The 26,065-nt window shown below is 46.0% G+C and overlaps 2 protein-coding genes across 5 annotated transcripts in view; one reads left to right on the forward strand and one right to left on the reverse strand.

Annotated features, from left to right (window-relative positions):
* Window positions 1–26,065, reverse strand: part of LOC123364160 (1-phosphatidylinositol 4,5-bisphosphate phosphodiesterase gamma-1-like) — a 130,659-nt gene that overhangs the window by 89,366 nt on the left and 15,228 nt on the right. The window lies entirely within an intron of this gene.
* Window positions 171–25,627, forward strand: MROH6 (maestro heat like repeat family member 6). 3 transcript variants are annotated; one of them, XM_045006029.1, is made up of 16 exons: window positions 171–189; window positions 959–1,077; window positions 3,445–4,213; window positions 5,026–5,175; window positions 7,906–8,060; window positions 8,798–8,948; window positions 12,654–12,841; window positions 18,118–18,255; window positions 18,571–18,685; window positions 19,407–19,550; window positions 20,168–20,347; window positions 21,729–21,884; window positions 22,463–22,582; window positions 23,718–23,820; window positions 24,796–24,861; window positions 25,159–25,627. In XM_045006029.1, the coding sequence occupies exons 3-16, from the start codon at window positions 3,446–3,448 to the stop codon at window positions 25,386–25,388; spliced, it is 2,664 nt and encodes an 887-aa protein (XP_044861964.1). In that variant the 5' UTR covers window positions 171–189; window positions 959–1,077; window position 3,445; the 3' UTR covers window positions 25,389–25,627. The 3 variants fall into 3 exon arrangements, with proteins under 3 accessions (XP_044861964.1, XP_044861965.1, XP_044861966.1); XM_045006030.1 differs by lacking the exon at window positions 171–189 and having other exon boundaries at window positions 926–1,077; window positions 21,816–21,884; XM_045006031.1 differs by lacking the exon at window positions 171–189 and having other exon boundaries at window positions 926–1,077; window positions 25,224–25,364.

A 26,065-nucleotide genomic window follows, 5' to 3' on the forward strand; every position in this document is an offset into this window, starting at 1 on the left:
TGTCTGATGAGAATGTGTCCACTATGTAACAATAACCCACTGGCAAGCCAGGTTCATGGGGGGTAATGTCTTAATTGTGAACAAGCATCGTCATCACTTTTTAAGTGACTTTGCTGATAGTGGAAGGTACTAGACTGAATGCCCTGGAGTCTGACATTCTCTGTTTGTTACGCCAAGAGCTTGTCACAGGTAATGGAGAAAGAAGGGAGACTTCAATAGGCACTAGTGTGGTCTTTCTGTTCTGACTCCAAGATACAGAAACCTCCACCACCGCCCCTTAAATCTTCCCCATATACTGCTCCTTGCAACAAATAGGCCTCTCTTTACTGAGGTGCTCAGCAGAGGTGTGAATGTGTATGGGTTTCAATTCCTCCCCTCTACTTTACCTCTTTTTGAGCCTCATTTTCAAAGGAGTCTCCAGTCTCCCATCAGCCTAGGACAGACATTCCCTGGCTCCTTTCCCCTGGCACCTCTCCTTGTGACTTTGCAGGAGTTGGCTATCCCAGGCGTCCCTGCATGTTCTTCACACTTGCAATGCCCACTTTAAGAGAACATTAGGCCACATTTGGCCTCTGGTTTGGGGTACCTTGGGTTTTGGGAGTCCCCTTGAGACACCCTGCACCTCACTTGGAGATGTATTGAGCACCCAGAGGTGCACTTGAAGTCAGTGGGAGCTTTGGGTGTTCAGCACCTCTGCAAATCAGGGTCCAGGTGTCTCAAGTTGCTCATCCCAAAACTGAGACACCCAAAATCAGTGACCACTTTTGAAAATTGAGGCTCTGGACCTCTCCTTGCAGTCAGTAACAAAGAAACCTGTTCTGGTGGTCTGACCCTCAGATAATCAGTGGTCCTTGAGAACATATCCCTGGGCGTTGTTATGGTAACCCTGTTCACTGTGACCTGCTCCTGGCTCTAGAACCCTGGCATGACTCCATCCCATCCCACTTGATTCCTGCAGCTGCTTTACTGCAAAGGGGCCAATGAGCTGGCTGAGGCTTCCCCTGGTGGGATTCATGTTTCAGAGGGACGATCCAGCACACGTTCAGCATTGGACGCTCCTATTGACAGCTAGACAAGGTTTGTCATTTAATTTTTAATGGCAATGAGCCTCTTCCGAGCCACAGGGTGCCCCAAAGTAGCCGTTGATGGTCTTATGGATGTGACCTCCCCTCCGGAGAACATACTGAAGAGGTTAGGGAAGAATATTATTATGAGTAACTTTGGGTAAGAGCACGGAGTCCTGGCCCATGACGGGTTAACTGTGGGAACATGACCTAGAAATTGCCCCTATTGACTTTATGAGGAATTGAGGGAAATAATTATATTTTAAAAACTCCAAAAAGGTGGCACTGAAAAAAAAGGCCAGAAATCCAGATAATAAAGTACATCTCAGCCCCCTCCCTCCATCTCCCCAGCTCAGGCCAGTTAACATTAGACAGGACAATATGCCATAGAATGTCTAGGATAGAGAGCCCCTTGAGGGTGGGAAGGACCCAGTGGTATCCAGTAAGTCTTTTCCATCTCAGATTTAGACATTATTGGTACAGGGAGCAGAGATCGTCTCCTTGCTCACCTTTCTCAGAGGTGCAAGTAGTGGGATAACAAGGGCTGGGAACATGTCAGGGAAAGTCAGGGAACATGACAAGGACAGTTCCCTGGTATTCAGGAGGGAAAGAGCGAGGCTGAATTCTCCAACCAGTAGCTGAAGGGCTGGGCTTTTTCATAAGCTCATCCCATGTCCTTTTCAATGGTTGGTTTGGTTTTAACCTGGGAGCCCTCACACCTGAGAAAAAAGCCTGGTGAATAAAACTCGTAGTGAACTCTCGTTATTCGACCTACTGGCCCACTGGCTTAGAGCCATCTAAGCAACCGTTTGGGTGTGTGGACAGTGAGGGAAATAAGATGTTAGAATTGAGATATTAGTTGGGCCTAGTGGGAAAGTGGGAGGTAGAATTAAGACATTAGCTCATACGTGTGTGTGTGTGTGAGAGAGAGAGACCCCTGATGTCAACTAGATGGAACCACACTACTCACATGTGTGTCATAGGCCTTATTCTGCTAACAGCTAATGGGGGTTCTCCTTTAGCTCCAGTGGGGAGGCGCTGTGCCGTTGAAGCAGGAGGGTCTGAATGGTAGCACTGCTGTTGCAGTGAAGCTGTGAATGGCCACTGGATGCAACAGAGTGACAGCCAGGATGTCCTAGATTGCCAGGTTGTTACAGGATGTTCTGTCCAATGGATGTATTGGCTAGCAGCAGCCAGCCAGCCCCACACAGGGAGGAGGAGCAGTGGTCTGGGTGCTGTGGGTGGCTGTCAGGTCATTTTGGTGGGCAACAGGGCTACTTCTTAGGTACTCTAGATAGAAAAGGAAAGTTATTATTTATTATTATTATTATATTTAAATGTACTGGGTTCTTTCCAAGGATCTAGAAAGACAGTTCCTACCCCAAAGAACTCATACATTTTTTTTAGATAGACAGATGGGGAGCTGCAGTACCATGGAGCACTCATTATTTATTGTCTGTATTGTAGTAGTGTTTACAGGCTTCAGTCAGGATCAGGGGCCCATTTTGTCAAGTGCTGTACAAAAACAAAATAAGAGAGAGTCCTTGCTACAAATTTAAACAGAGAGCTTAAGAGCCATGAGGAACAGCAGGCAGAAAAAACACAAACCCTGACACTCTCTCCTCCAGGGGATCATTTATTTGGTGGGGAACTTTCTATTTATTTTAGAGGTATAGTGGCCTGATTGATCAGGCACTGGACTGGCACTCAGGAGACCTGGTCTTGTCTGGGCCCTCGAGATGCTACGGCAATACAAACAATAACAGTATTTATTTATTTTGGATGGTCCAGTGGTAGAAACTGTGATTGTTCATAGGGATTCTGTTACGAACCCCAAGTGAAAGTGGTATTTGCACACCCTGGAAGTGATAGGATCCTGCCCTGGGTTTTTTTATTTGGAGTGTGATTTTACTCTGAAAAGTGACTGTAAAAATGGAGAGTTTAATCTGGTTCCTGCCTTTAACTCTCTCCTCTCCATGGTGCCCAATTGTCACATCTTGAGAAGAAGAGAACGTCTCATCATACTTCTCAAATGTCCCTCATAGGAGGCGCGTTACTTATTTTAGTCCCAAAGCTACCCACTTTCCCTACAAATTTGCCACCCCTCTTCCTTATACTGTTGAAAATTATTTACCTAAGAAACAAAGAACCATTAAGATGCAGTTTACAGTCAGTTATTTACACTAAAGGAAGGGATTGACCAGCATTTTCAATTTCCTGCATGAACCATTTTTAGTGTCCTTGATTTTGGGTCTTGGTCACATATTGTGTCTCACAATTCAGCCGTGGCAAGTTGAGATGTATGGGTCTCTGACATTTGTTCTGCAATTCCTAAGCATGAATGGAAAATAATTAATTGCTCTTCCTGATTTAATTACAGTATGACTTCAGTTGCACGGCAAGACCCTCAAAAGAAGAGCAAACAGAAGTCTGGTAGTGTCTCTGAGATCATTATTGCTGGTGAGGGCATAAGCTCCTCTCCAAAGGTTGAGAAGAACCTAACCTTACAGCAGGAGAAATCTCAAACAGTCCAGCCGGTTGCTGCCAGGAAGGGAACACTGCCTAGTCTGAAGAGAGAACTAACCTCCTTGTGGGTTCAGGAGAAGTTTCAGGCTGTAAAAAGGCTAACATCCTCTCTCTCTTCTCCTGAAATAGCCATTGTCCCTCCCTCAGTGAGAGATCTCTCAGCTGTGTTTGAAGAAATCCAGGTTATTAAGGGGACATTGCAGGTACTTTCAGACTCATCTATGGAAATTAAAGCCAAGCTCTCCAAAGTACACAGTGAAATCTCACAGATCAACATGTTGATGGAGAAAAATGAATCAGGAATCAGCCAAGTTGGAGACCAAGTAAAGATTCAAGTCACTAAACCGGAGGCCAACTCTCCAGATATGAAAACACAGCTCTGTCTTGCAGACAAACAGGACCTTACCCTACAGCAGGAGCAGCAGAGGTCTGTAACGCAGGAGTCCGGTGCTGCTTCAGGAAAAGTGGTGGAGCAACACAATGTCAAGAATCAATGGGACCTCACTCTTTGGCAAGGGAAGACGAAATCTGAAACAGCAGGGCCCCTGATAACAGGAGACTGGACAAGCTTGCAAACTCAACAGAACTCCTTCCCACTACCGCAGGAGGAAGGCAATGGTCATGTATGAATGTTCTCCATTTATTACAGCTTCCTTCCCACTTACACCATCTGGGCCATACCACAAGCTAATCCCAGGCAACCCAGGCCTCTCTGCCTATTTATGCCACCCAATCCAGGTCTCTGCATATTTAACCTACAGAATCTGGGCTTCTTTGTACACTTATCCTACACAATCTGGCTCTCTCCACATATTTTTTCTACCTGATCTGGGCTTCTCTGAAGCACCATGCACCCAGACCGGGCCTCTGGGCAGACTCATCCCACTTGACCTATGCCATATGAAACAAGCTAGCAAAGGTTTAGGCTAATGCTTTCAAATGTTGACGCCTAATGCTAGGCCCATAAATCCATATGTAGACACCTACTTAAAAGGCCATAATCTCAGACATGCTGAAAACCCAGCAGTCCTCACTGAACTCAGTAGAGGCTGGGTTCTGTGCATCTCTGAAAACCAAACAAATTAGGTGTTTAAATATGATCTGAAATGCCTAACTTTATTATTACTAGTATGTGTATTACTGTAGCACCTAGGAGCCTTTTCTGTCATGGACCCCATTGTGGTAGGCGCAGTATAAACAGAGAATAAAGACAGTCCCTGCCATCAAAGAGCTCCTACCATCTAAGGAATCCACGTTTGAAAATTCTGTCCTGAGGAAACCTTGCAATCTGCTGGGTGATTCAAGTGACTGAACCTCTAAGGAGCCCTAGTGAGGGACTGGTCTTTGGCCAGATTCCTCTTGCTTTTAGTCTCCCCAGTGCGGGTGGCATCTAGAGCTGTGCCATCAATGAAAGGGTTTATCTTGTTTATTTCAGAGCAGCAAAGAGCATATTAGTCTGGTCTCACTTACCGACCTGGTGCTGACAACTGTAGCCAGTCTGAAGGACTCTGACAATGCCAATGAAGCAGCCACGACAACACTGGCTGCAATTCTGGAGCACCATAGGGCTGAGATGAAGGAGAAGGTAAGAGGGCAGAAGCTGTGAGTGGTGGAAATTGGAGTTTTCTATGCTGGGGGCAGTGAATGGACCTTCTTTGTGGGTTTGTATAGTGACTTTGCCATAATGTAACAGGTGTACCAAAACTGCTCATGTTCTTAATCGTATCCACGTCTGTATTATTGCAGTAGCCCTCTACTAGGCATTAAACTAATCATCTGTGTCTTCATTGCAACAGTGAGCTATGTGCTGCTATATGAATGAGCTGCCAGTATGAACTTGTGAATCAAGTCTTCTACAGGAAAGATGCTCTGTCACAGTTCCTCCCAATCCAGGGCTCCTTCAGACGCGTCTTGTCCTTCTTACTCTTCTCTGGGGCTTCATGCTCACTCCATGGGTTCTAAAGCCTGGTCTACACTAGGCGTTTAAACCGGTTTTAGGAGCGTAAAACCGATTTAACGCCACAACCGTCCACACTAAGAGGCACCATATATCGATTTTAATGGCTCTTTAAACCGGTTTCTGTACTCCTCCCTAACGAGAGGAGTAACGCTAGTATCGGTATTAACATATCGGATTAGGGTTAGTGTGGACGCTGATCGACGGTATTGGCCTCCGGGAGCTATCCCACAGTGCAGCAGTGACCGCTCTGGACCGCAATCTGAACTCGGATGCAGTGGTCAGGTAGACAGGAAAAGCCCCGCGAACTTTTGAATATTTCCTGTTTGCCCAGCGTGGAGCTCCGATCAGCACGGGTGGCGATGCAGTCCGAAATCAAAATAAAGAAAGAGCTCCAGCACGGACCATGCGGATGTGATCACTGTAAGGGCAGGCAAATCTGTTCTATCAGCGCTCCGTTACAGAAGATGAAATTCAGAATCCTTTTTTAAAAATCTCCAGACAGACGCCATAGCAGGGACTCAGCGCACTGCAGCGTGACAAGCGTAACGGAAAGCCAAAGAATCAAATGGACGCTCATGGACTGGAGGACTGGAGGACTGAAGCTATCCCACAGTTCCTGCAGCCTCCGAAAAGTATTTGCATTCTTGGCTGAGCTCCAAATGCTTCTAGGGTCAAACACAGTGTCCGCGGTGGGTCAGGGCATAGCTTGGCAATCTACTCACCCCCGCCACCCACCCTCAGAAGTGAAAGGGAAAACAATCCTCTGACTCTTTTACATGTCACCCTATCTTTACTGAATGCTGCAGATAGACACGATGCTGCAGCCGTCAACACCAACATCCTCACTCCCCCCCTGCCATGGGTGGCTGATGGTACAAAAGGACTGGTAACCGTCCTCGTCATCAGCCTATTGGCACATGGGGCAGTAACCATGCTGACTAGCATCCGTCAGGTCGATCAAGGGCGCCTGGCCCTAATTTTTTCTGGTGGATGGTGCAGTATGGCTGGTAACCATCGTCATCATAGCAACAGGGGGCTGAGCTCCATCAGCCCCCACCCTTCATGTGTAAAGAACAGATTCAGTTGCCCCTGGACTAGCAGAGGGATGCTGGGCTTCTCTCCTACACACTGCTTAATGTCCTGTCTGGACTATCATAGCAGCTGGAGGCTGCCTTCCACTCATTTCTCACTAACAAGTCACCATGTCTTTTTATTCCTGCATTCTTTATTACTTCATCACACAAGTGGGGGGACAATGCTACGGTAGCCCAGAAAGGCTGGGGGAAGAATGGAATCAACAGGTGGGGTTGTTACAGGAGCACCCCCTGTGAATAGCATACAGATCATAGTTTCTGCAGGATCTGACACAGAGCAGCTGTGCTCTCTGGTTCTATAATACAGTGGTTATCTAGTACACTTGCCTATATTCTAGGCAGGACTGATTCTATTTTTAGATACCAAAAAGGAGGGATTGACTCAGGGAGTCATTCCCAATTTTGGCTTTTGCGCCCCTGGCTAAGAGCAGCCAGGGGCACTTATGACAGCAGCAAATGGTACAAAAGGACTGGTAGCCATGATCATCTTAGTTCCAATTTATGGAAGGGTTTGGATGGTGCAGTATGGCTGGTAACCATCTCTGCTGTCATGCAAAAGCAAAAGCATGCTTCTGTGTAGCGCTGCTGAATCGCCTCTGTGAGCGGCATCTAGTACACATACGGTGAGAGTCACAAAAGGCAAAACAAGCTCCATGATTGCCATGCTATGGCATCTGCCAGGGCAATCCAGGGGAAAAAGGCGCGAAATGCTTGTCTGCCGTTGCTTTCCCAGAGGAAGGAGTGACTAACGACATTTACCCAGAACCACCCGCGACAATGATTTTTGCCCCATCAGGCACTGGGATCTCAACCCGGAAGTTCCAAGGGGCGGGGGAGGCTGCGGGAACTATGGGATAGCTAGGGAATAGCTACCCACAGTGCAACGCTCCAGAAGCCGACGCTAGCCTCGGACCGCGGACGCACACCACCGAATTAATGGGCTTAGTGTGGCCGCGCGCAATCGATTTTATAAAATCTGTTTTACAAAACCGGTTTATGCAAATTCGGAATAGTCCTGTAGTGTAGACGTACCCTAAGTCTGTCAAATTTGTTATTGTGGTCTCTGTACCTTTTTGCCCTGTGTATCACATCTGTCTGAGTTAACAGTATAAGCTCCACAGAGCAGGAACCATGTCTCTCCAGGTATTTCATAAAGACCCAAATACACATGGCCAGAAATAACTACAGATATGATTAACAAGAATTCAGTTCCCACCACCATGAAGAAGTGAATCTTTGAGTGTCTTTTCTTTTGCTCCAGGTGTCAGACATTGTGGATGGCATCTATTTCCAGATAAACAATGTCCCAGAGGGCAGTGCCAGGCGGGCAGCTCTCAGGGTGGTGTGTTCATTGGCTGAGGAGTACCCAGAGGAAGTGGTCTCAAGCCTTCTGAGACACTCACTCCCATGCGACAGGTAATTGCATTCATGCATAGCCCCTTTCCAGCGCCTTTCATGTGAGGCTCTCAAAGCACTCGATACATTGCAATGACTTGAGCCTCACAACCCCTCTGAGGTACGTCAGTACTCTCCCCATTTTACAGACTGGGAAATTGAAGAGAGGTGAAGTGACTTGCCTAAGCTCAGGCGCTGGGAATAAGACCTAGGAATCCTGACTCTCATTCCCAGTCTCCATGGGCGATGGGTGCTTGTTAAGACATAAACCGTGGCTCTAGGGGCACATGTTGGTCTTTGGGGCCCTACACATGCCTCTCATGAGCCTGGTAGGTCTGGTCAGAGCGCTGTCTCAGTTTGATGGTGCAAAACTTCCACTGCATTTTGATTTTACAGAACCAAACCCAGCCTGGTTCAGATCCAGCTCCTATCAATCCAAATGTGGAGTGATGGTTCTGTTTTTGTCTCATCCTGTCATCCCTGCATTTCTTCCTGTTTCCTGACGGAACACATTCCGAGCAGATTCCCTCTGTGCTGTAGGCCTCCCCTGGAACCGTGTTTAGGGGCCTGGCTCCATTTTAGGCCTCACAAGTGCAGTCAGACCCTGGAAAGGGAGTTCAGGAGAAACTTCTCCATGCAGAGGGTGATTAATGAACACAATGGAGCACAGATACCATGGTGATGGGGGCTATATAAGTACCTAAATAGGGGAGAGTGGTGAAGGTCTGATCAGTATGCCTACATTTCTGAATTTTCAGCAAAGCTGCTGAGCTGTGGAAGGGCCTGTGCACAAACCTAGAAATCAACGCCAAAGTTATGTGGCAGCTGCTCAGAGAGCTGAAACAGAGACCCCGACTCCAGGAGAGCAGCAGCAGCTCTGGTGATGGAGCCTCCCTCACTCCACTGGCTGTGAGTAATTAAACCAACAGGCCTTCCCATTCCAGAGAAAGGGAGCAGCTCTGTATCCTCCTTCATGTTGACCAGCAGCATGTCGGAGTACTGAGGGATGATGCTGGTGACACATCTGGGGGGAATAGTGTGTATGGGTTCCACATCTGCCTGATGACACTCTGAAAGTCTCCCTGTCTTTTGTACGTTACCTTCCACCATGACTTTTTACCATGACCACCCCTTCTGACTAGGGGTGGCTCTATGTTTTTTGCCGCCCCAAGCACAGCAGTCAGGCGGCCTTCGGCGGCAGCCTGCGGATGGTCCGCTGGTCACGTGGCTTCGGCGGCATTTCTGCAGGTGATCTGCCGTTCCCGCGCCTTTGGCGTACCCGCCGCCGAATTGCCGCTGAAGCCGCGGGACCAGCGGACCTCCCGCAGGCATGCCGCCGAATGCTGCCTGACTGCCGCCCTCACGCTGACTGGCACACCACTCCCCATGGCTTGCCGCCCCAGGCACGCGCTTGCTGCACTGGTGCCTGGAGCCACCCCTGCTTCGGACAGAAGACCGGATGGACTCATTTGGAGGAAAAGCAAGTTCTTAACCCACCAGAGGGGTCAGCATCATCATCTGTTTCTCAGGGCAAAGCACTCTGCCTCCTCACAGCCCCTTCTATAGTAGGCTAAATTTCCCGCTTGAACACATGTCTAGGTGAGCTTAATGATAATCCTTCTTACTGGCAGGGCCCTACTGAAGTGATTCCATTTTGCCTTTGCAATTGGGACACCATTTAACGAGCCTGTTAGTAACTTGGGAAATGTGGTCGAAATGAAACTTCTATAAGGTGGATGCACAACTGGTTGAAAGACTGTACCCACAAAGTATTTACCAAGCAGGGAGGATGTATCTAGTGGGGTCCATAGGGGTCAGTCCTTGGTCTGGTACTAGTCAATATTTTTATTAATGACTTGGATAATGGAGTGAAGAGTATGCTTATTACATTTGCAGATGACACCAAGTTGGGAGGGATTGCAAGCACTTTGGAGGACAGGATTAGAATTCAAAATGAGATTGACAAATTGGTCTGAAATCAACAAGATGAAATTTAATAAAGACAAAAGCAAAAAGTAGTACACTTAGGAAGGGAAAATCAAGTGCACAACTACAAAATGGGAAATAATCGTTTAGGTAGTGATACTGCTGAAAAGGATCTGGGAATTATAGTGGATCACAAATCGAATGAGTCAACTGTGTGATGCAGTTGAGAAAAAGGCTAATGTTCTGGGGTGTTGTGATCCTAAGCACCCCTGTATTCACACCCTACACACTATTGTAATAATCTTTGTACAAAATATGGCTGGTGAGGTATCATTTGAAAACTAATAAGTCATTGATCATTAATATTCTTGCGTGATGTATGCACATGGTGTGTATTAAGAGTTATGAATGTATGCTGCAATTATTACTAATGTGTGTTTAAACCAGGCACGTCAGGGGGAGTTGGTAAAGAGGTCTGCTTTAGACAAAGGAATGTGTATTTGCTTCTCTGACCAGCCCGGTCATCTGATTGAGACAATGAAGGTCCATTTTTACATACCAGGTAAACAAGACTATCAAGCAAAGAAGATGGGGAGGAGACAGTATGGCATCTACACTCAGCCAGAAAGAGAAGCTTGGTTTGGGTTTTACTTTTCAAAAAATACATTGCAAAGGTTTATTGGTCTATAAAGATAGGGGCTGAACCTAAAATGATAAGTAATTGAATCAACTCATGTTCTACAATATTACCGTATTATAATGTAGGGTGAGGTATTTTCTGGAACTTAATGGCACATGAGTGATGAATATCACTGTGAAATGTCTGTATTATACTGTATGAAGAAATATGGATACGCAATGATATTATGAAGTAAAGTCTGTGGCCAAACAGGGAGAAATGGGTTCCCTCCCAGAAAGGAGAGAAGGTAGCTATCTATATAAATTAAGCATGGTGGAATCAAATCAATGGAAGCCCCATTTACATCCAGAGGGATGGGAAACCCACAGGAAGGGAAAAACAGCATGAGGGCATCCGGCCTCTGCAAACAAAGTCACTGAACTTTGGAAGATATGAGCAAAGACAGAAGCCATCTTTGGCACCCATCGCTAAACAGACACAAGGGAACAGAGCTCTTGCAAGTTGAGAAAGATGGGTCTTCAGTCCAGAGGTGGTTGAAATCTCTGAAAACTGAATAAAAGTGAGAAACCATCTTGAACAAAGCTTGCACCTTGCTAGATTAAGTTTTAGACTTTTAGATACGTGTTTTCACTTTGATTTGCTTGTAACCCTTTCTAAATTTATTCCTTTTACCTGGCATCACCTAACCTCTGTCCTCTTGTTAATAAATTTGTTTTATTTTTTTACTATAAACCAACTCAGTGCTGTGTTTACAGGGAAGGGTGTATTCACCTCTGTAAAGTTAATAAGCTGTGACGTGATTTTGTGTCTTTAGAAGAACAAACTAACTTTTTCATGTCTGGACTGTCCAGGATGGGGCTGGGCATTGCAGCGCACACAGTTTTTGCCTTCCCTTTTGATTCTTTCTTCTTGGGTAGACAGGCCATGAAGAGGAGGAGTCCTGTTTGCCTTCCTCCCCACCTTCAATAGGATTTACATAAGGTGGGAATGCTTTGTTTCCCAAACTTGACCCCCCTTCCCTTACAGTGGAAAGTTACAAGAAGTCCCATGTAATGTTTTAGGCTTTGGCTACACTTACACTTCAAAGCGGCAGCGCTTTGAAGCGCTAAGTGTAGTCAAAGCGCCAGCGCTGGGAGAAAGCTCTCCCAGCGCTGTCCGTACTCCACCTCCCTGTGGGGAATAACGGACAGCGCTGGGAGCCGCGCTGGGAGCCAGCGCTGGGGCTTTGACCACACTGGCGCTTTGCAGCGCCGCAATTTGCAGCGCTGGAGAGGGTGTGTTTTCACACCCTGCTGCAGCGCTGCAAATTTGTAAGTGTAGCCAAGCCCTTAGTATCAGGGGACAAGACCACTTGACTCTGTAAGATCACAGTATCCATGAGTCAGCAGCAGTATGGAGAGTCCCCAGGAAGGCCAAGACTTTCACAGTCTATTGTCCTTGCTGATGGGTCATCCGCCCTGTCTGGCTTTTCCATTGTTGTACCTGAAGTGTTAGCAGTGGGCGTCACCCAAAGTACCATAGTTGAAATACAGATACATAGTCAATATTCCTAACTTCAGATACAGAAATGATACAGGCATACACATTGGATAATCGCATTCAGTAAATCATAACCTTTCCAATGATATCTCACATGAGCCATCTTGCATAACGTATATCTCAGTTATGTCATACTCATATCATAAGCATATTTTCATAAAGAATATGGAAGAACACATCACACGGGGATGAACAGTTCTCCATGTCCACGGAAGGTAGGACAAGAAGTAATGGGCTTAAGCTGCAGCAAAGTGAGCTATTAGCTTTCTAACTCTAAACTCTGGAATAGGGTTCCCAGGGAGGCTATGGAATCCCCATCACTGGAGGTTTTTAAGAACGGGTTGGACAAGCACCTATCAGAGGTGAGCTAGGTTTACTTGGTCCTGCCTCAGCAAGGGGGACTGGACTTGATGGCCTCTCCAGTTGCCTTCCAGCCCAAAATTTCTATGATTCTATGTAGGGGAGACAGAGGATTTTAGAGTTAGATTTGTTTCTTTTACCTTCTTCAGGCAACCAGAGCCTTGTCTGAGATGCTTACTATCTATGTGTGCATTGGAGCAACGCGGGGCTTCTACCCCCAGCTATTCCTAGCCCTGCTGACTCAAGTTCACTACCTGGTGAGTCTGCCGGGCTACACTGAGGTCACCAGAAGGGAGTGCGGCCAGCAGAACAGGCTCACGACAGCCAACCATGTGAGGTAATTATGGAAAAAAGCAGATGCTAATGAGGCAAGTCACCACATGGGTGGTTCCTCGTGGCAGGGCTTGGGCAGAACCTACTGAAGGCTCGGATGTGAACACAAATCACTCTCTGGAGGAGAGGTCCTGTTGAAGGTGCTCTGGCTTAACTCAGATGGACACAAACCTAGTAAAAGTCTCTAGCTGCTTCCCTTCCATGTTGCCTTACAAGCAGTAAACTCCAAAATTCAACAAACCATGAAGGGTAGTTCCTATGCTTCCTCCAAGCATCCTTTCTTGGCTTCTGATCAATAACAAACCTGTTTTTAAAGACGATGAGCTTAAACAGCCTCAGCTGCATCTGAATGGCTCCCAGCTTGTCAGGCTTCCCTGAGCTGCCTCTGAACCCGGGCTGGGACTAACCCCCTTGTCACTCTCTGGCTCAGCAGGGCCTCATCTGATGGACACCACTGGGATGGCTACCACAGGGCTTTTGGATCCCCTACAGGGTGGCACCAATAGACCCATAAGCCTGATGTGAGGTTGAGTCATCCCTGAACCAGAGACCGACTAAGCCACATGCGGTGATGAGTCATTCCGATGCTAGGCTCCAGCCAACCCACAAGCCAGGAGCTGGGCTGATGAGTCTCAGGGCAGGTATACAAGCCTCACGGGAGAGACGGCAGCTCAGTCTGCTCAACGTCACTTCATGGCTTGGAACTCTCCCCTGCCTGCTAGTTGTGACAGACTCCTCAGGCCTTAGCCTGCTCCAGCCCTGCGCCAATTCCAGGCGTGTTCCCACTTCTGCTCCAGCCCCATCCTTGCTCTGGCCTAGCTCCCAGTCCTACGCTTGCCTTGTTCGGACTGTGCTTTTGACTCCTGATTTCAGCTCTGGCTCCAGCTCCTGGCCCAACTGCCACCATGCTGACCACTAGACCCAACTGCCACTACTCCAACCACTAGGTCTGATCATCCAGGTCTCAGTTTCTGACACCCTATAGGGGTTATATCACTGTACACTGTTCCTCTCCACCCACCAGGCAAGGCCCAGTTACAAAGGGAGTGGGGGGATAGCTCAGTGGTTTGAGCATTGGCCTGCTAAATCCAGGATTGTGAGTTGAGGGGGCCATTTAGGGAACTGGAGTAAAATATATATATATATTTATATATAATAAAATAAACTGTCTTGGGATTTGTCCTGCTTTGAGCAGGGGGTTGGATTAGATGACCTCCTGAGGTCCATTCCAACCCTGATAGTCTATGATTCTATGGCTGTGTTTCTACTCTCATGACAACACTATAGGAAAATAAAGAGGCAGTGTTGCCTTGTACATCAAAGATGTATACCCTTGTACTGAGGATGAGACAGAAGTGGGAAGCACACCTGTTGAAAGTCTCTAAGTAAGGATAAAAGGGGTAAAGACAAGGGTAATGTCATGGTAGGGGTCCATTATTGACCACCTCACCAGGAAGAAGAGACAGGTGAGGCTTTTTTTAAACAACTAACAAAATCATCCAAAGCCAGGACTTCAACTACCCAGACATCTATGGGGAAAATAACACAGCAGTGCACAGATTATCCAACAAGTTCTTGGAATGCATTGAAGATAACTTTTTTGTACAGAAGGTGGATAAAGCTACTAGGGGAGAGGCTGTTCTAGATTTGATTTGGACAAATAGAGAGGAACTGGTTGAGAATTTGAAGGTGGAAGGCAGCTTGGGTGAGAGTAAAATCATGACAGAGTTCATGATTCTAAGGAATGGTAGGAGGAAAAACAGTAGAATAAAGACAGTGGACTTCAAGAAGGCAGACTTTAGCAAACTCAGAGAACTGGCAGGTAAGATCCTGTGGGAAGCATGTCTAAGGGCTTGTCTTCACTACGGGGTAAGTCGACCTAAGTTATGCTACTCCAGCTGTGTGAATAATGTAGCTGAAGTCGACGTAGCATAGGTTGACTTACCCCGGTGTCTTCACTGCACTGAGTCAACAGGAGACACTTTCCAGTCGACTTCCCTTTCTCTTCTTGGAGAGCTGGAGTACCGGGGTCGACAGGAGAGCGCTCTGCCGTTGATTTAGCGGGTCTTCACTAGACCTGCTAAATTGATCCCTGCTGCATCGATTGCAGCAGTGCCAATCTCCCCATAGTGGAGACCAGTCCTAAGGGGAAAAAGGAGTTCAGGAGAGTTGGCAATTTTTTAAAGAAACATTATTAAGGGCACAAGAGGGAACTCTCCCAGTGCACAGGAAAAATAGTAAGTATGGTAAGAGACAACGCTGGCTTACCCAGGAAATCTTCAGTGACCTGAAACTCAAAAAAGAGTCATACAAAAAGTGGAAACTAGGTCAAAGTTCAAAGGATGAATGTAAAAAACCAACACAAGCATGTAGGGACAAAATTAGAAAGGCCAAGGCACAAAATGAGATTAAACTAGCGAGGGACATAAAGGGTAACAAGAAAACATTTTACAAATAAGTTAGAAGCAAGAGGAAGACTGGAAAAGACAACAACAGAAAACAAAGCAATGGCCAATGCATTAAATGCCTTTTTTGCTTCAGTTTTCACCAAAAACTGCAGTGATCGGATTACTAACATAGTGAACATAAGTGTAAATGGGGTAGGATCTGCGGCTAAAATAGGGAGAGAACAAGTTAAAAATTACTTAGACAAGTTAGATGTCTTCAAGTTGGCAGGGCCTGATGAAATACATCCTAGACTACTTCAGGAACTGTCTGAGAGATCTCTGAGCCATTAGCAATTATTTTTGAGAAACTATGGAGGATGGGAGAGATCTCAGAGGACTGGAAAAGGGCAAATATAGTACTTCTCTATAAAAAGGGGAATAAGGACAAGTCATGGAATTATAGACCAGTCAGTTTAACTTCAGTACCCAGAAAGATAATGGAGCAAATAATAAAGCAATCAGTTTGTAAGCACCTAGAAGATAATAAGATGATAAGTAACAGTCAACATGGATTTGTCAAGGACAAATCGTGTCAAACTGATCTAATATTCTTCTTTGACAAGGTAACAAGTCTTGTGTATAAGGGGAAAGCAGTAGATGTGACATATCTCGACTTTAGTAAGGCTTTTGATACTCACATGACCTTCTCATAAGCAAACTAGGGAAATATAGCCTAGACAAACTTACTATAAGGTGGGTGCACAAATGGTTGGAAAAACATACTCAGAGTAGTGATCAATGGTTCACTGTCAAACTGGAAGGGTATACTGAGTGGGGTCCCACAGGCATTTGTCCTGGGTTCAGTTCTATTCAATATCTTCATAAATGATTTGGATAATGGTAGAGAGTGTACGCTTTAAAGTTTAAAGTTAGATCAGTTTGACACGATACCAAGCTGGGAGGGGTTGCAACCACTTTGGAGGACAGGACTCGTATTTGAAATTATTTTGGCAAACTAGAGAAATAGGATGGAATTCAATAAGGACAAATGTGAAGTATTATGTTTAGGAAGAAATAATCAATTGCACAAGTACAAAATGGGAAATGACTGCCTAGGAAGGAGTACTACAGAAAAGGATCTGCGGATTATAGTTGATCACAAACCAGATATGACTCAATAATGTAATACTCTTGCAAAAAAGCAAACATTATTCTGGGATATATTAGCAGGAGTGTTTAAGCAAGACATGAGAAGTAATTCTTCCACTCAGCACTGATAAGGCCTCAGCTGGAATATTGTGTCCAGTTCTGGCCACCACACTTTGGGAAAGATATGGACACACTGGAGAAAGTCCAGAAGAGAGCAACCAAAATTATTAAAGGTCTAGAAAACATGACCTATGCAGAAAGATTGGTTTGTTTAATCTGGAAAAAGAGAAGACAGAGGGGGGACATGATAACAGTCTTCAGGTATGTAAAGTTGTTATAAAGAGGAGAGTAATTGTTTTCCTTATCCACAGAGGACAGGAAAAGAAGTTATGATCTTAAATTTCAGCAAAGGAGATTTAGGTTAGACATTAGGAAAAGCTTCTTAACTGTCAGGGTGGTTAAGCACTAGAACGAATTACTTAGGGAGGTTGAGGAATCTCCATCATTGGCGGTTTTTAAGAACAGGTTGGACAAACACCTGTGAGGGGTGGTCTAGCAAACACTTAGTCTGCCTAAGTGCAAGGGACTGGACTAGATGATCTACCAGTGTGTGGTGCCCAAGTCACTGAAAACTCTTGGAAACCACACCCAATAAAGGTGTAGCAGTCAGAGGAGTCTGTTACCCAGCTATGCAAAGGGGATGTTGATAACTTAGATCAGTTATCCACTGTGGGGCTCCTTTACCATTTCCTGACCTTACCAAAGCTCCTAAATACTCCAACATCTACACATTGTAGCTAGATGGAAAGAGGCCACTGGGCCCCATTCAGGGCCAAACCCCCTTCTGTCTATAGTATTTGTCCCCTGAGCACTGAAATATCCTTCTTTCTTCCAGGTAGTTCCTGAGATCTTCTCAGTGCAGGTTCCCTAACTCCTTATGGGAGACATTAATCTCTCTCTGCACAGAGAAATTTGTCCTGCAATCCCACACCCCCTTACTCTTCTTTCAGCTCTCATCTACACCCTCTTGTTTTATAGCCAGTTACCAGCTATGTTATTAGCTACCTTCTGATTTCCCATCCCATCACCATATTTGATTGTCAGGCCCTAGTGGAGATCAGAACCAAGTACTGGAGCAGAGAGTCCAGTAAAACCAGCTCAGGGACTATTACTAAGATAATAATCGTGCCAGGGAAAGTTCCCAGGGATTATAGGGAGGGACTCAGACAGAGAGAAGGCATTTAATAGCCATATGTTTCATCCACCCACCCACCCATGTGAACAGAAATTAGATGGATAGGAGCTATTGTGTCACATCTAATCTACCCACTGTAGGTCAGTGCAGGATTATTCCCTGCAGTTGATTCTGCAGGCTAATTTTAGATGTCTCAAACTAGGAAGCAATCCCACATTCCCCAGTGTGCCCCTGTGATATCTGATTCAAACTTATTCTGTGATCTCCCTTCCCAGGGAAAGCAGTGTCCTTTCTTTGCGATACATGCCATGCCTGCAGGGTGTTGATGTCTCAGGTCTAGCCTGTCAGACTGCCCCTGAGGTGATGGGCGTGTCTGTGCAGTGGGGTGCAGGTGGGATTGGGGTTTCACTTATATCCCAGTATGCTGAATGGATCAAAATAATCCCTCGTGTAACTCTATAGAAGTTGGCCCTATGTATCTTGGTGCTTATAAACAGGAACTGAAAGGGATCTTTTAATTCCATAATCCTGGTCTTTTTTTCAATGTAGCTGTGCAGTGGAATCTCTGAAGACCCTGTTGATCCGAGACAGAAAAGAAATTGTGTTGCCATGGATGGAGAAAGTGGGAGGCTGGGACCTTCTCTCAAGTGCTGAGGGTTACCTGGAAGGGGTCCTTCTGCTAGCTAGGTAGGCAATGCGAGCTTCAATGTGGGGAGGGATAGCTCAGCGGTTTGAGCATTGGCCTGCTAAACCCAGGATTGTGAGTTCAATCCTCAAAGGGGCCATTATAGGGATATGGGACAAAAATTTGTCTGGGGATTGGTCCTTTGAGCAGGGGGTTGGACTAGATGACTCCTGAGGTCCCTTCCAACCCTGATATTCTATAAAGTTTCTCTGGCTACCCTGGGCAGCACTGATTCATGCTCAGGCTGCCATCTGTTGCAAACTCATTTGTTACTGTATATTCCGCCAATAATTATGAGTATATGATTTATATCACAGAGCCATGGTTACACATTCAAGCTACCATCTCTCTGGGCTTCTTGCCAGTACCATCCCAAATCTCCACACTGAGGATGAAGAGAGAAAACTGACAGCCATTGCCTTCTTTGCTGGGGTAAGATGAGTTAGTTGACATGTGTGGCTAGGCTTCTAGGAGCAGTTTAGCTCCAGACTTCAGTAGCTCACTGTTGAATGGGGAATTTGCATTGGCAACTTGGCCATCCTCTTAACTGTTCCTTGTCGCTGATTCTGGTGGGAGAGACATGATGAGAGATCCTATCTTTGGTTGCAGAAGTACTAGTTTTGGATAGGCTAAACCATCAGGTGACACAGGGAAAGAATGAGAGATCACCAAGGATATTTCTCTCCAGGTTTCCTCACTAATTAGATGGCTTGTCTTCTCCCAGTTCTTTGGGGCTGTCTGCACAGAATGGTCCTTCATCTAAAGCCATGAGATCTAGAGATACTCACTTTATGGGACTTTTATTTTTAATTTACAGACCAATCCTACTTCTGAGTCCCTTGCCTGGGGACAGCTGTGAGAAAAGCCTATTCACACCTCATATAATGTGGGTGAGGAGTGAACTGCATTCACACAGGAGTGGGCTGTGAGCTGTAATACTTTGGTCTAGTGTTTTAGTGCGTGAGTGCTGGTGGTTTGTGATATACATGTCAAATTAGATGATCTGGTGGTCCCTTCTGGCCTTAAACTCTATGACTCTAGGAGATTTTATAGCAGAATGCAGGGAATTTTGCCTCTGATATCCATCTAAAGAACACACCTGGAGAGAGAATTCTGTTTTCCGCTTGTAATGGACTCACTGTTTTGATTTTAGCTTCTCCGTAGCAAATCTGTGACCAAGCTATTGCCAAAACGAACTATTCTGGGTAGGCTGGAAGAGTGGCGGATAGATCCGAGACCCACTGTTCGCTGGCTAAGTCTGCATGGGCTTGGAAACATGGCACTTCACCGGCAGAAGGTAATAGCAATAAGAGGGACTTCCGTGGGAGCTGGAGATACTCAGCTCCTCTGAATACCAGGGCTTACATTTCTGCAACAAGGTCCCAAAATTAGAGGCTACTTTTGAAAGCATGTGTGTAAGTAACTTGCTCAAGCAAGTCGTTTGTGAAGCTCAGACTAGAATCCAGGAGTCCTGACTTGTTCCAGGCCGATTTCTAGACCAGGCTGCCTTAGGTATAGCAGTGACAACTGTCACTGAATGGTGAATTATCATTATTTTCAGTTATAAAACCAACTCCAGTAATACCAAAACACGCCTGTAGTGAACACAACAGAACTGTGTAGCTGGTGTTGATGGCGCAAATCCTAGGTCCGTGGAAGTAGAATCAGAACTGATGGATGGTTCGTGGCTGAGTGAATTACAGCTGGGAGTGCTTCATCAGGGGTCAATAATGTTCCAGGAAGGTGACAAAGAGCTGTCAATACCCTGCATCCAGCTAAAAGAAAGCGAGTCTCTGAATCCTGGGAGGGACCATGCTCTGAGCACCCTCTATCTTCAGTCTGCTGGTTACACTGTGCAGTGACTGGAGAGCATGAGTCAGTATTCATCTCTTCTGATGAGCTTCTTTTCCACAGGTGAAACAGCTCCAGGCTCTCCTTCCCGCCATCCTGGTGGGTTTGAATGAGACACACGAGAGGCTTGTTAGGGAGGCCATCACCGCTCTGGGAAGTATTCTCAGACACCACAGGGACAGGGTGAACATCAGCTCCATCTGTGTTCGGATTGTGAAGACGCTTCGGCCCTTCCTGGATGACGTAAGGCAATGGGAAGAGGGAGGTTCCTACGTGCATGGAGGAGGAGCTGGTTACTGCTGCCAGGAAAAAGCAGTAACCTTTGTGAGGAGAGAACCTCCTTTTTTAATCCCTTCGATTCTTGGTTCCTCCTGCTTTCCCCGATCCCGAGCTAAGTTTTTGTTCAGTGGATCCTGCTGGGCCTTTATTAAGCAGCAGAACAGATCCACTTATAGCCATGCTTATTAGGGTTGGCTTTGGGATGCTCTGTCAGAAGTAAAGTTAACGTCCTATCACAGTCAAACTCAATAGGGCAATATCTAGTCTGTTACCCATCTGCAAAATGGGGTTACTGATATTTCCTGACCTCCCAGGGTACTGTGAGGTCATATTCTATATTGCTTGTGAAGTGCTCAAAAACTAGTGACGAACACCATAGAAAAGCCTGTAAACAAGTGATCAGTAGGGCAGATTCTGATGTCCTCTATTAGTCAGAGGTATACTCTCTGCTATAGCCATGATCTGCAGCTCACAATACTACAGAACCAACATTGGCCTTCCTCATTACAGGAGGAAATGAATGCTCGGGGTACAGCAAACCGAGACATTTGAAACTCAACCAGTCTATAGACTGCATTCTCCATTAGGCATATGGCTCCCCATATAGGGTCTCCCATGAGAATGGGGACTTCTGTCGCTGGTTGATTGGGTGACTGAGAGTGAATATCTTTATTGATTCTGATCTAGAAGGGCAGCTTGATTTCCCCCCAACAATCTTTGGTGAGCGAATGGACCCTGAGACCAGAAAGATAATATGGCAACACTATCTGGAGGTTCAAATTTTATCTGATACTCAAGCAGTATGCTGCAGAATATGGAAGATGTAATCCACTGGAAGATGCAGGATTATGATGTTCTATGTGTTATGCAGCAGAATGTGCTGATTTAATAACACCCTCCCCACAATGAATTGTCAACAAAGTTTGGCCCCAGGACCTTCTGTGCCACAGCACAAGTCTCTACCACTTGAGCAAATGGAATAATTTAACTAGCTGGTAGCAGTAGTGAGTTGTTATCCTCTAGTGATCCACCCGCTAGAGAAGGACATGGCACAAACTCTGCCACTATGTTACAATGACATGGTGTTAGCAGGGTGTGCACCTCTTGTATAGAGATGCCTGAAATGTAGAGCAGAGAACTTCCTGCACCTACATATGAAACTGTAGTGGGAAGGAACTGCCATTTCATCAATCCGCCTCATTGTATAAAGAGCCATTCTTTCTCCATAGGCAGGCTATCCACAGTTATAAAGCCGCAGTCTGAGTCTATAGTTTCCATTACACAGACACTGCTCTGTGCTGAAACAGCTTTCAGTGAGAGCTCCCTCTTTGTGTATTACTCACAGCCCAGAGACAAGGTGCGCTCTTCTGCCATTGGCCTGTTTGGGAACCTCTTAAGCGGTTTGAACCTAAAGTCTAAATCCATCATGCAGGAGCAAGTCCTCAGCAGCTTGGTGCCGTTGCTCCTCCATCTGCACGACCAGGACCGGGAGGTGGTTGAGGTAAGACTTAGTGTCATTTCTCCAGCCCTAAGGAATGACAATTGTCAGGCTCTTCTGCCAGATTCCTCTCTAGATCCATTTCCCAAGGCACAATCTTTTCTGCTTTTTACCCTAACGTGTTTCCTATACACATGTACCCAAAGGTAAAAAACAATGAACCTCATGGACCCTTCCCGTACCCTTTTAGCCCATGCAAAGAATCAACGCCAGATGCCATTAACAGGAAGGCAGGGACATTAAGCCCACATTGCTAGGTGGCATCTACAAATGCATGCTCATCTGTCTGCAAGTGCAAAACTCTATAAATGAGGTAACTGCAGCCTAAACACCTCATTTGCATGAATTCATCTGCAAACATCTGCCCACCAAAAATGTGGGAGGAGACTGTAGGAACCCAGGGACCTGGCTCTGGCTCTTTCTGTGGGATAGGAACACAGAGACTACAAGGGCCAAGGAGGAGGCCATTAACCCTTTCCTTCCCTCTCCTACTTAGGGTAAGTTTTCTTTATTGGCTTTCAGTGGCTATTGGACAGGATCATCTGTCCTTCTGACCTCCCTCTCTCTCCTTTGCCATGCAGAGCTGTGAGTGGACTTTAGCACGATGTAATGACTTCATGGGATGGAAATTGCTGGAGGAGATATTCACCATGGCCCATTATGACAATCAGCAGGCCTTGTGCAAAGTCTGCAAGCACCTGGTAAGGGAACAGTGGGCTTCTCTGTGGAATGGGATGATTTGGTGGTGGGGGGAACATGAGTTATCTAATAAATGGCACCATATTTAAAAAGACTTGCATCTCCCCCAAGATCTCGCTTTGCAGGCTTAGTGACCCTCCTGTCCACACCGGGCTGGTGCTGTCTTAGATCACGTTGGTGAACTGGAAAGCTTTAAAATCCTTGGTGTTTGTCTAAAGGTGATACCTTGAGCAATGCGCATAGGCACAGGCAGTGGGAAGGGCACTTGAGGACAATGCAGTGGGAATAGGTAGGTGGCATCAGTGCTGGGGACGAGGCCATGAAGCACTCAGAGAATGGTAGTGATGCTTCTTCCTGTTCAAAAGCTCACTGGCAGGAATTGTCTGCAGCAGAATCACAGACATTAGAAACGGAACGGCGGTATTAGGTGACCCAGCCCCTTCTCCTGACAATGGAGGAATGTCTGTGCTCCATCCCGTCTAGTTTTAAATATTTCAGGTGATGGGTCTTCCACTGCTGCCTTTGGGAGAGTCATCTACTACCAGCAGGCTCCCATCTTCACTGAGGTCCCATAGGACCTCTTTTCCCTCCCCCTAATGCTGTTCTCTGGTGACTCCAGCACCATTCCAAGGGCTTGTCTACACTTGAAACACTACAGTGGCACAGCCATGCTGCTGTAGCACTTCCATGTAGACACTACCTATGCTGACGGGAGGGGTTCTCCTGTTGGAATAAGTAATCCACCTCCCTGAGAGGCAGTAGCTAGGTGGGAAGAATTCTTCCATCAACCTAGCATTGTCCATACCGGGGATTAGGTTGGTTTACCTATGTCGCTCATGGGTGTGGATTTTTCAGATTCTTGAGCAACGTGGCTGGGTCAACCCAACTTTTTAGCGCAGACCAGGCCTGAGAGGAGCTTGCTCAGAAGGTGAAAGCTCTGGATTTGAAAGAATGAGCTGCTGGCACCACAGTTTGACTAGTCTGTTAGCCCACTAGGATCCAGCCTGTGTCTCCTCTTATACCTGTCTCCACTTATACCCTCCTCCCCTTGTTGACCTAGATACAGTATTTCCCTTTCTTCTACTCCCCAGCCAAGCTCTCTCTAATATTCAGAGAGGTCTCCTCATTCCTCCCTAGGTTCAGCGATACTCAGGGAGAGTCCACAAATTCCTGTCCCAGGGCCAGCACTATCTGAAGAGCGGCCAGGCTCCTGTGAGGAGGGTAGCCAGTATGTTCACAGGTAAACAAAACCAAACCACACACTTGACCTTTGTAAGCAACGTCTATTAAAGCCTTTTTCTGAGCTTCCCCTCCTCTCTCTTGGGGTTTATGCAGAACTATAGGAAGCAAGTTACATCCCTTTCATGCCCCATGCTCTCATCAGAATTCCTCTAACCCCCACACTATGCTATTCCTGGAACAACTGCTATAGAACAATGCAAATAATAGAGCTGAGTTAATAATTCACAGCTCATTATTTATTAGGCACATTTTGCTTTTTTGATCTTTGACCACATTGTGAAATTCTCCAGTGTATTTATGATTCAAAAGGATTTGGAAAAAGCTTTAACGACCAATTCTTGGGCAGCTGATTATGCAAACTGCAAGTGTTACAATTGACTATATATACTTGTTCACACTGTAACTCAGCAAACTAACGTAACTGTCACTTTGGGCTTCTCTACACTTAAAATGCTACAGGAGTGAAGCTACCTCGCTGTAGCGCTTCAGTGTAGACACTGCCTGTGCTGATGGGAGGGATTTCCCATTGGCGTAGTTAACCCATCTGCCTGGGAGGCGGTAGGTCAACGGAAGAATTCAAGAAGAAGTTATAATCAAGCATACAACTGGAAAATAGTTTGTGGCCATTATTTGAGATACAATTTGCTTTCTGCTAGTATTTGCCCTAGCTAAGCTTGAGTGATCACAGATCCTCTGACATTCACCAATGCTACTGAAGGAAAATTCATTTTTGCATTTGACCAAATCTTTGCCAGGGTGTCCCCATTTGCCCACTTTTAGTAGCTATCCCCTCCTTTTCAATATAGCCCTTCAGGCATGCTCCATATTTGGGCTCCTAGGAGCTTGTGAACTCCTCTGATGACCTGATAAGATGTTGTGAAAACACCTCAATTTGGGGATAGGCCTAAGCAGTAGAAGCTCCCACTGGAGGTTGTGAGAAATGAGAGGCTAATTATTTTAACCATCTCTCTAGGGTTCATTGTCCATCACATGGATGCCAGCTGCATGAGTGTAGGAGATATGTCCTCACTGCTCAGTGGTAAGTGAGGATCCTGGCCTTTGAACCAAACAAATTAATTTACCTGGGTGTGTGCATCTAACTGGTCATGTGTCTGTGCACGACTGTTTCAGGGTGTGTGTTTAACCTGAGTGTGTGCCTGTCTCTTTCTGGATGTTTAGGTAACAAATTTGCACATTTAAGGTATTCCTCTAGGCACAGCTGTTTCTGATCACATGGGTAGCAAATTTGTGTATCTAAGTTCATACTTTCTGACTGCGTATTTGCATATCTCTGTGGGTGATCATGGTTCAGTGCCTGACCTGCTCCTTGTTTCAGCTCTCAGCAATTCGCTGCTTGACCCTGAGCCCTCAGTCTGCAGTGTTGCTTCTGTTTCTATCCAGCAAGTGAAGCAAGTCTCTGAGAATCTGGCTGTGACAAGTGTCCTGATCTCACTGAGGAGGCTATTCTGCTGCATGACGAGCCAGAACAGAGAGAAACCTTTGTATGAGGACAGCCCCTTTAAAAGAAAGAGATGGCTGGAACTCCAAGATTCAAAGATTGCGTGAGAATTAATTCAAAAAGAGTAAGAATAAAACAAAGAGACTCCTTACTGGAGGCTTCTGTGCCTCTGGGCCTGCATTGGAAAGTACACAAAGAGGAAAAAAATCCCACGGTCTCTGTAGAAGAACTTGTTCCTCCAGCATTAAAAAAACTGGCAGAGCTCCTGAGAGGTGAACACAGATCTTACCTCCAGGCAGAAAATTGGACTTATAGCTTCTCTCTCAACAAAGAAAAATAAATTTTGATGCAGTGTGTCGTTAACCTGTGGAATTCTCTGCCCCGGTAGGTCAGTGAGAAATACTATGGGGAGAGGGTGGGAAGGAGACTGTGCCAATATGCTCTTCAACCAGGGTGTGCTTTAGCTGGAGTTCAGATGTTACCGCATATACAAGCTCCTGGTTTTGCTCAGCTTCGAATCATCTTCGTTTAAAGGAGCATTGTGAAATGGAGTGAGGCCGTGTACAGCATAAACAAGGAAGTATCTTGGTTCAGTTTTAAAAAGGATCTTGTTGGGCCTAGACTAATAGGAAGGCTTAGTCCAGCTCTGGGCTTTTTGGGTCCCATTTGCTTCACAAGCTCAAGGAGAGAGGTTTTGGCTACAGAGGCATTCCCATAAGCATTCCCACTTGCAGACATACTCTTTAATGAAAGATTCCCTGGAGGCTCTTTCCCCTTAGCAGAC

Source organism: Mauremys mutica, chromosome 2 (genome assembly GCF_020497125.1).
Source record: "Mauremys mutica isolate MM-2020 ecotype Southern chromosome 2, ASM2049712v1, whole genome shotgun sequence".
NCBI classification, from domain to species: Eukaryota; Metazoa; Chordata; order Testudines; family Geoemydidae; genus Mauremys; species Mauremys mutica.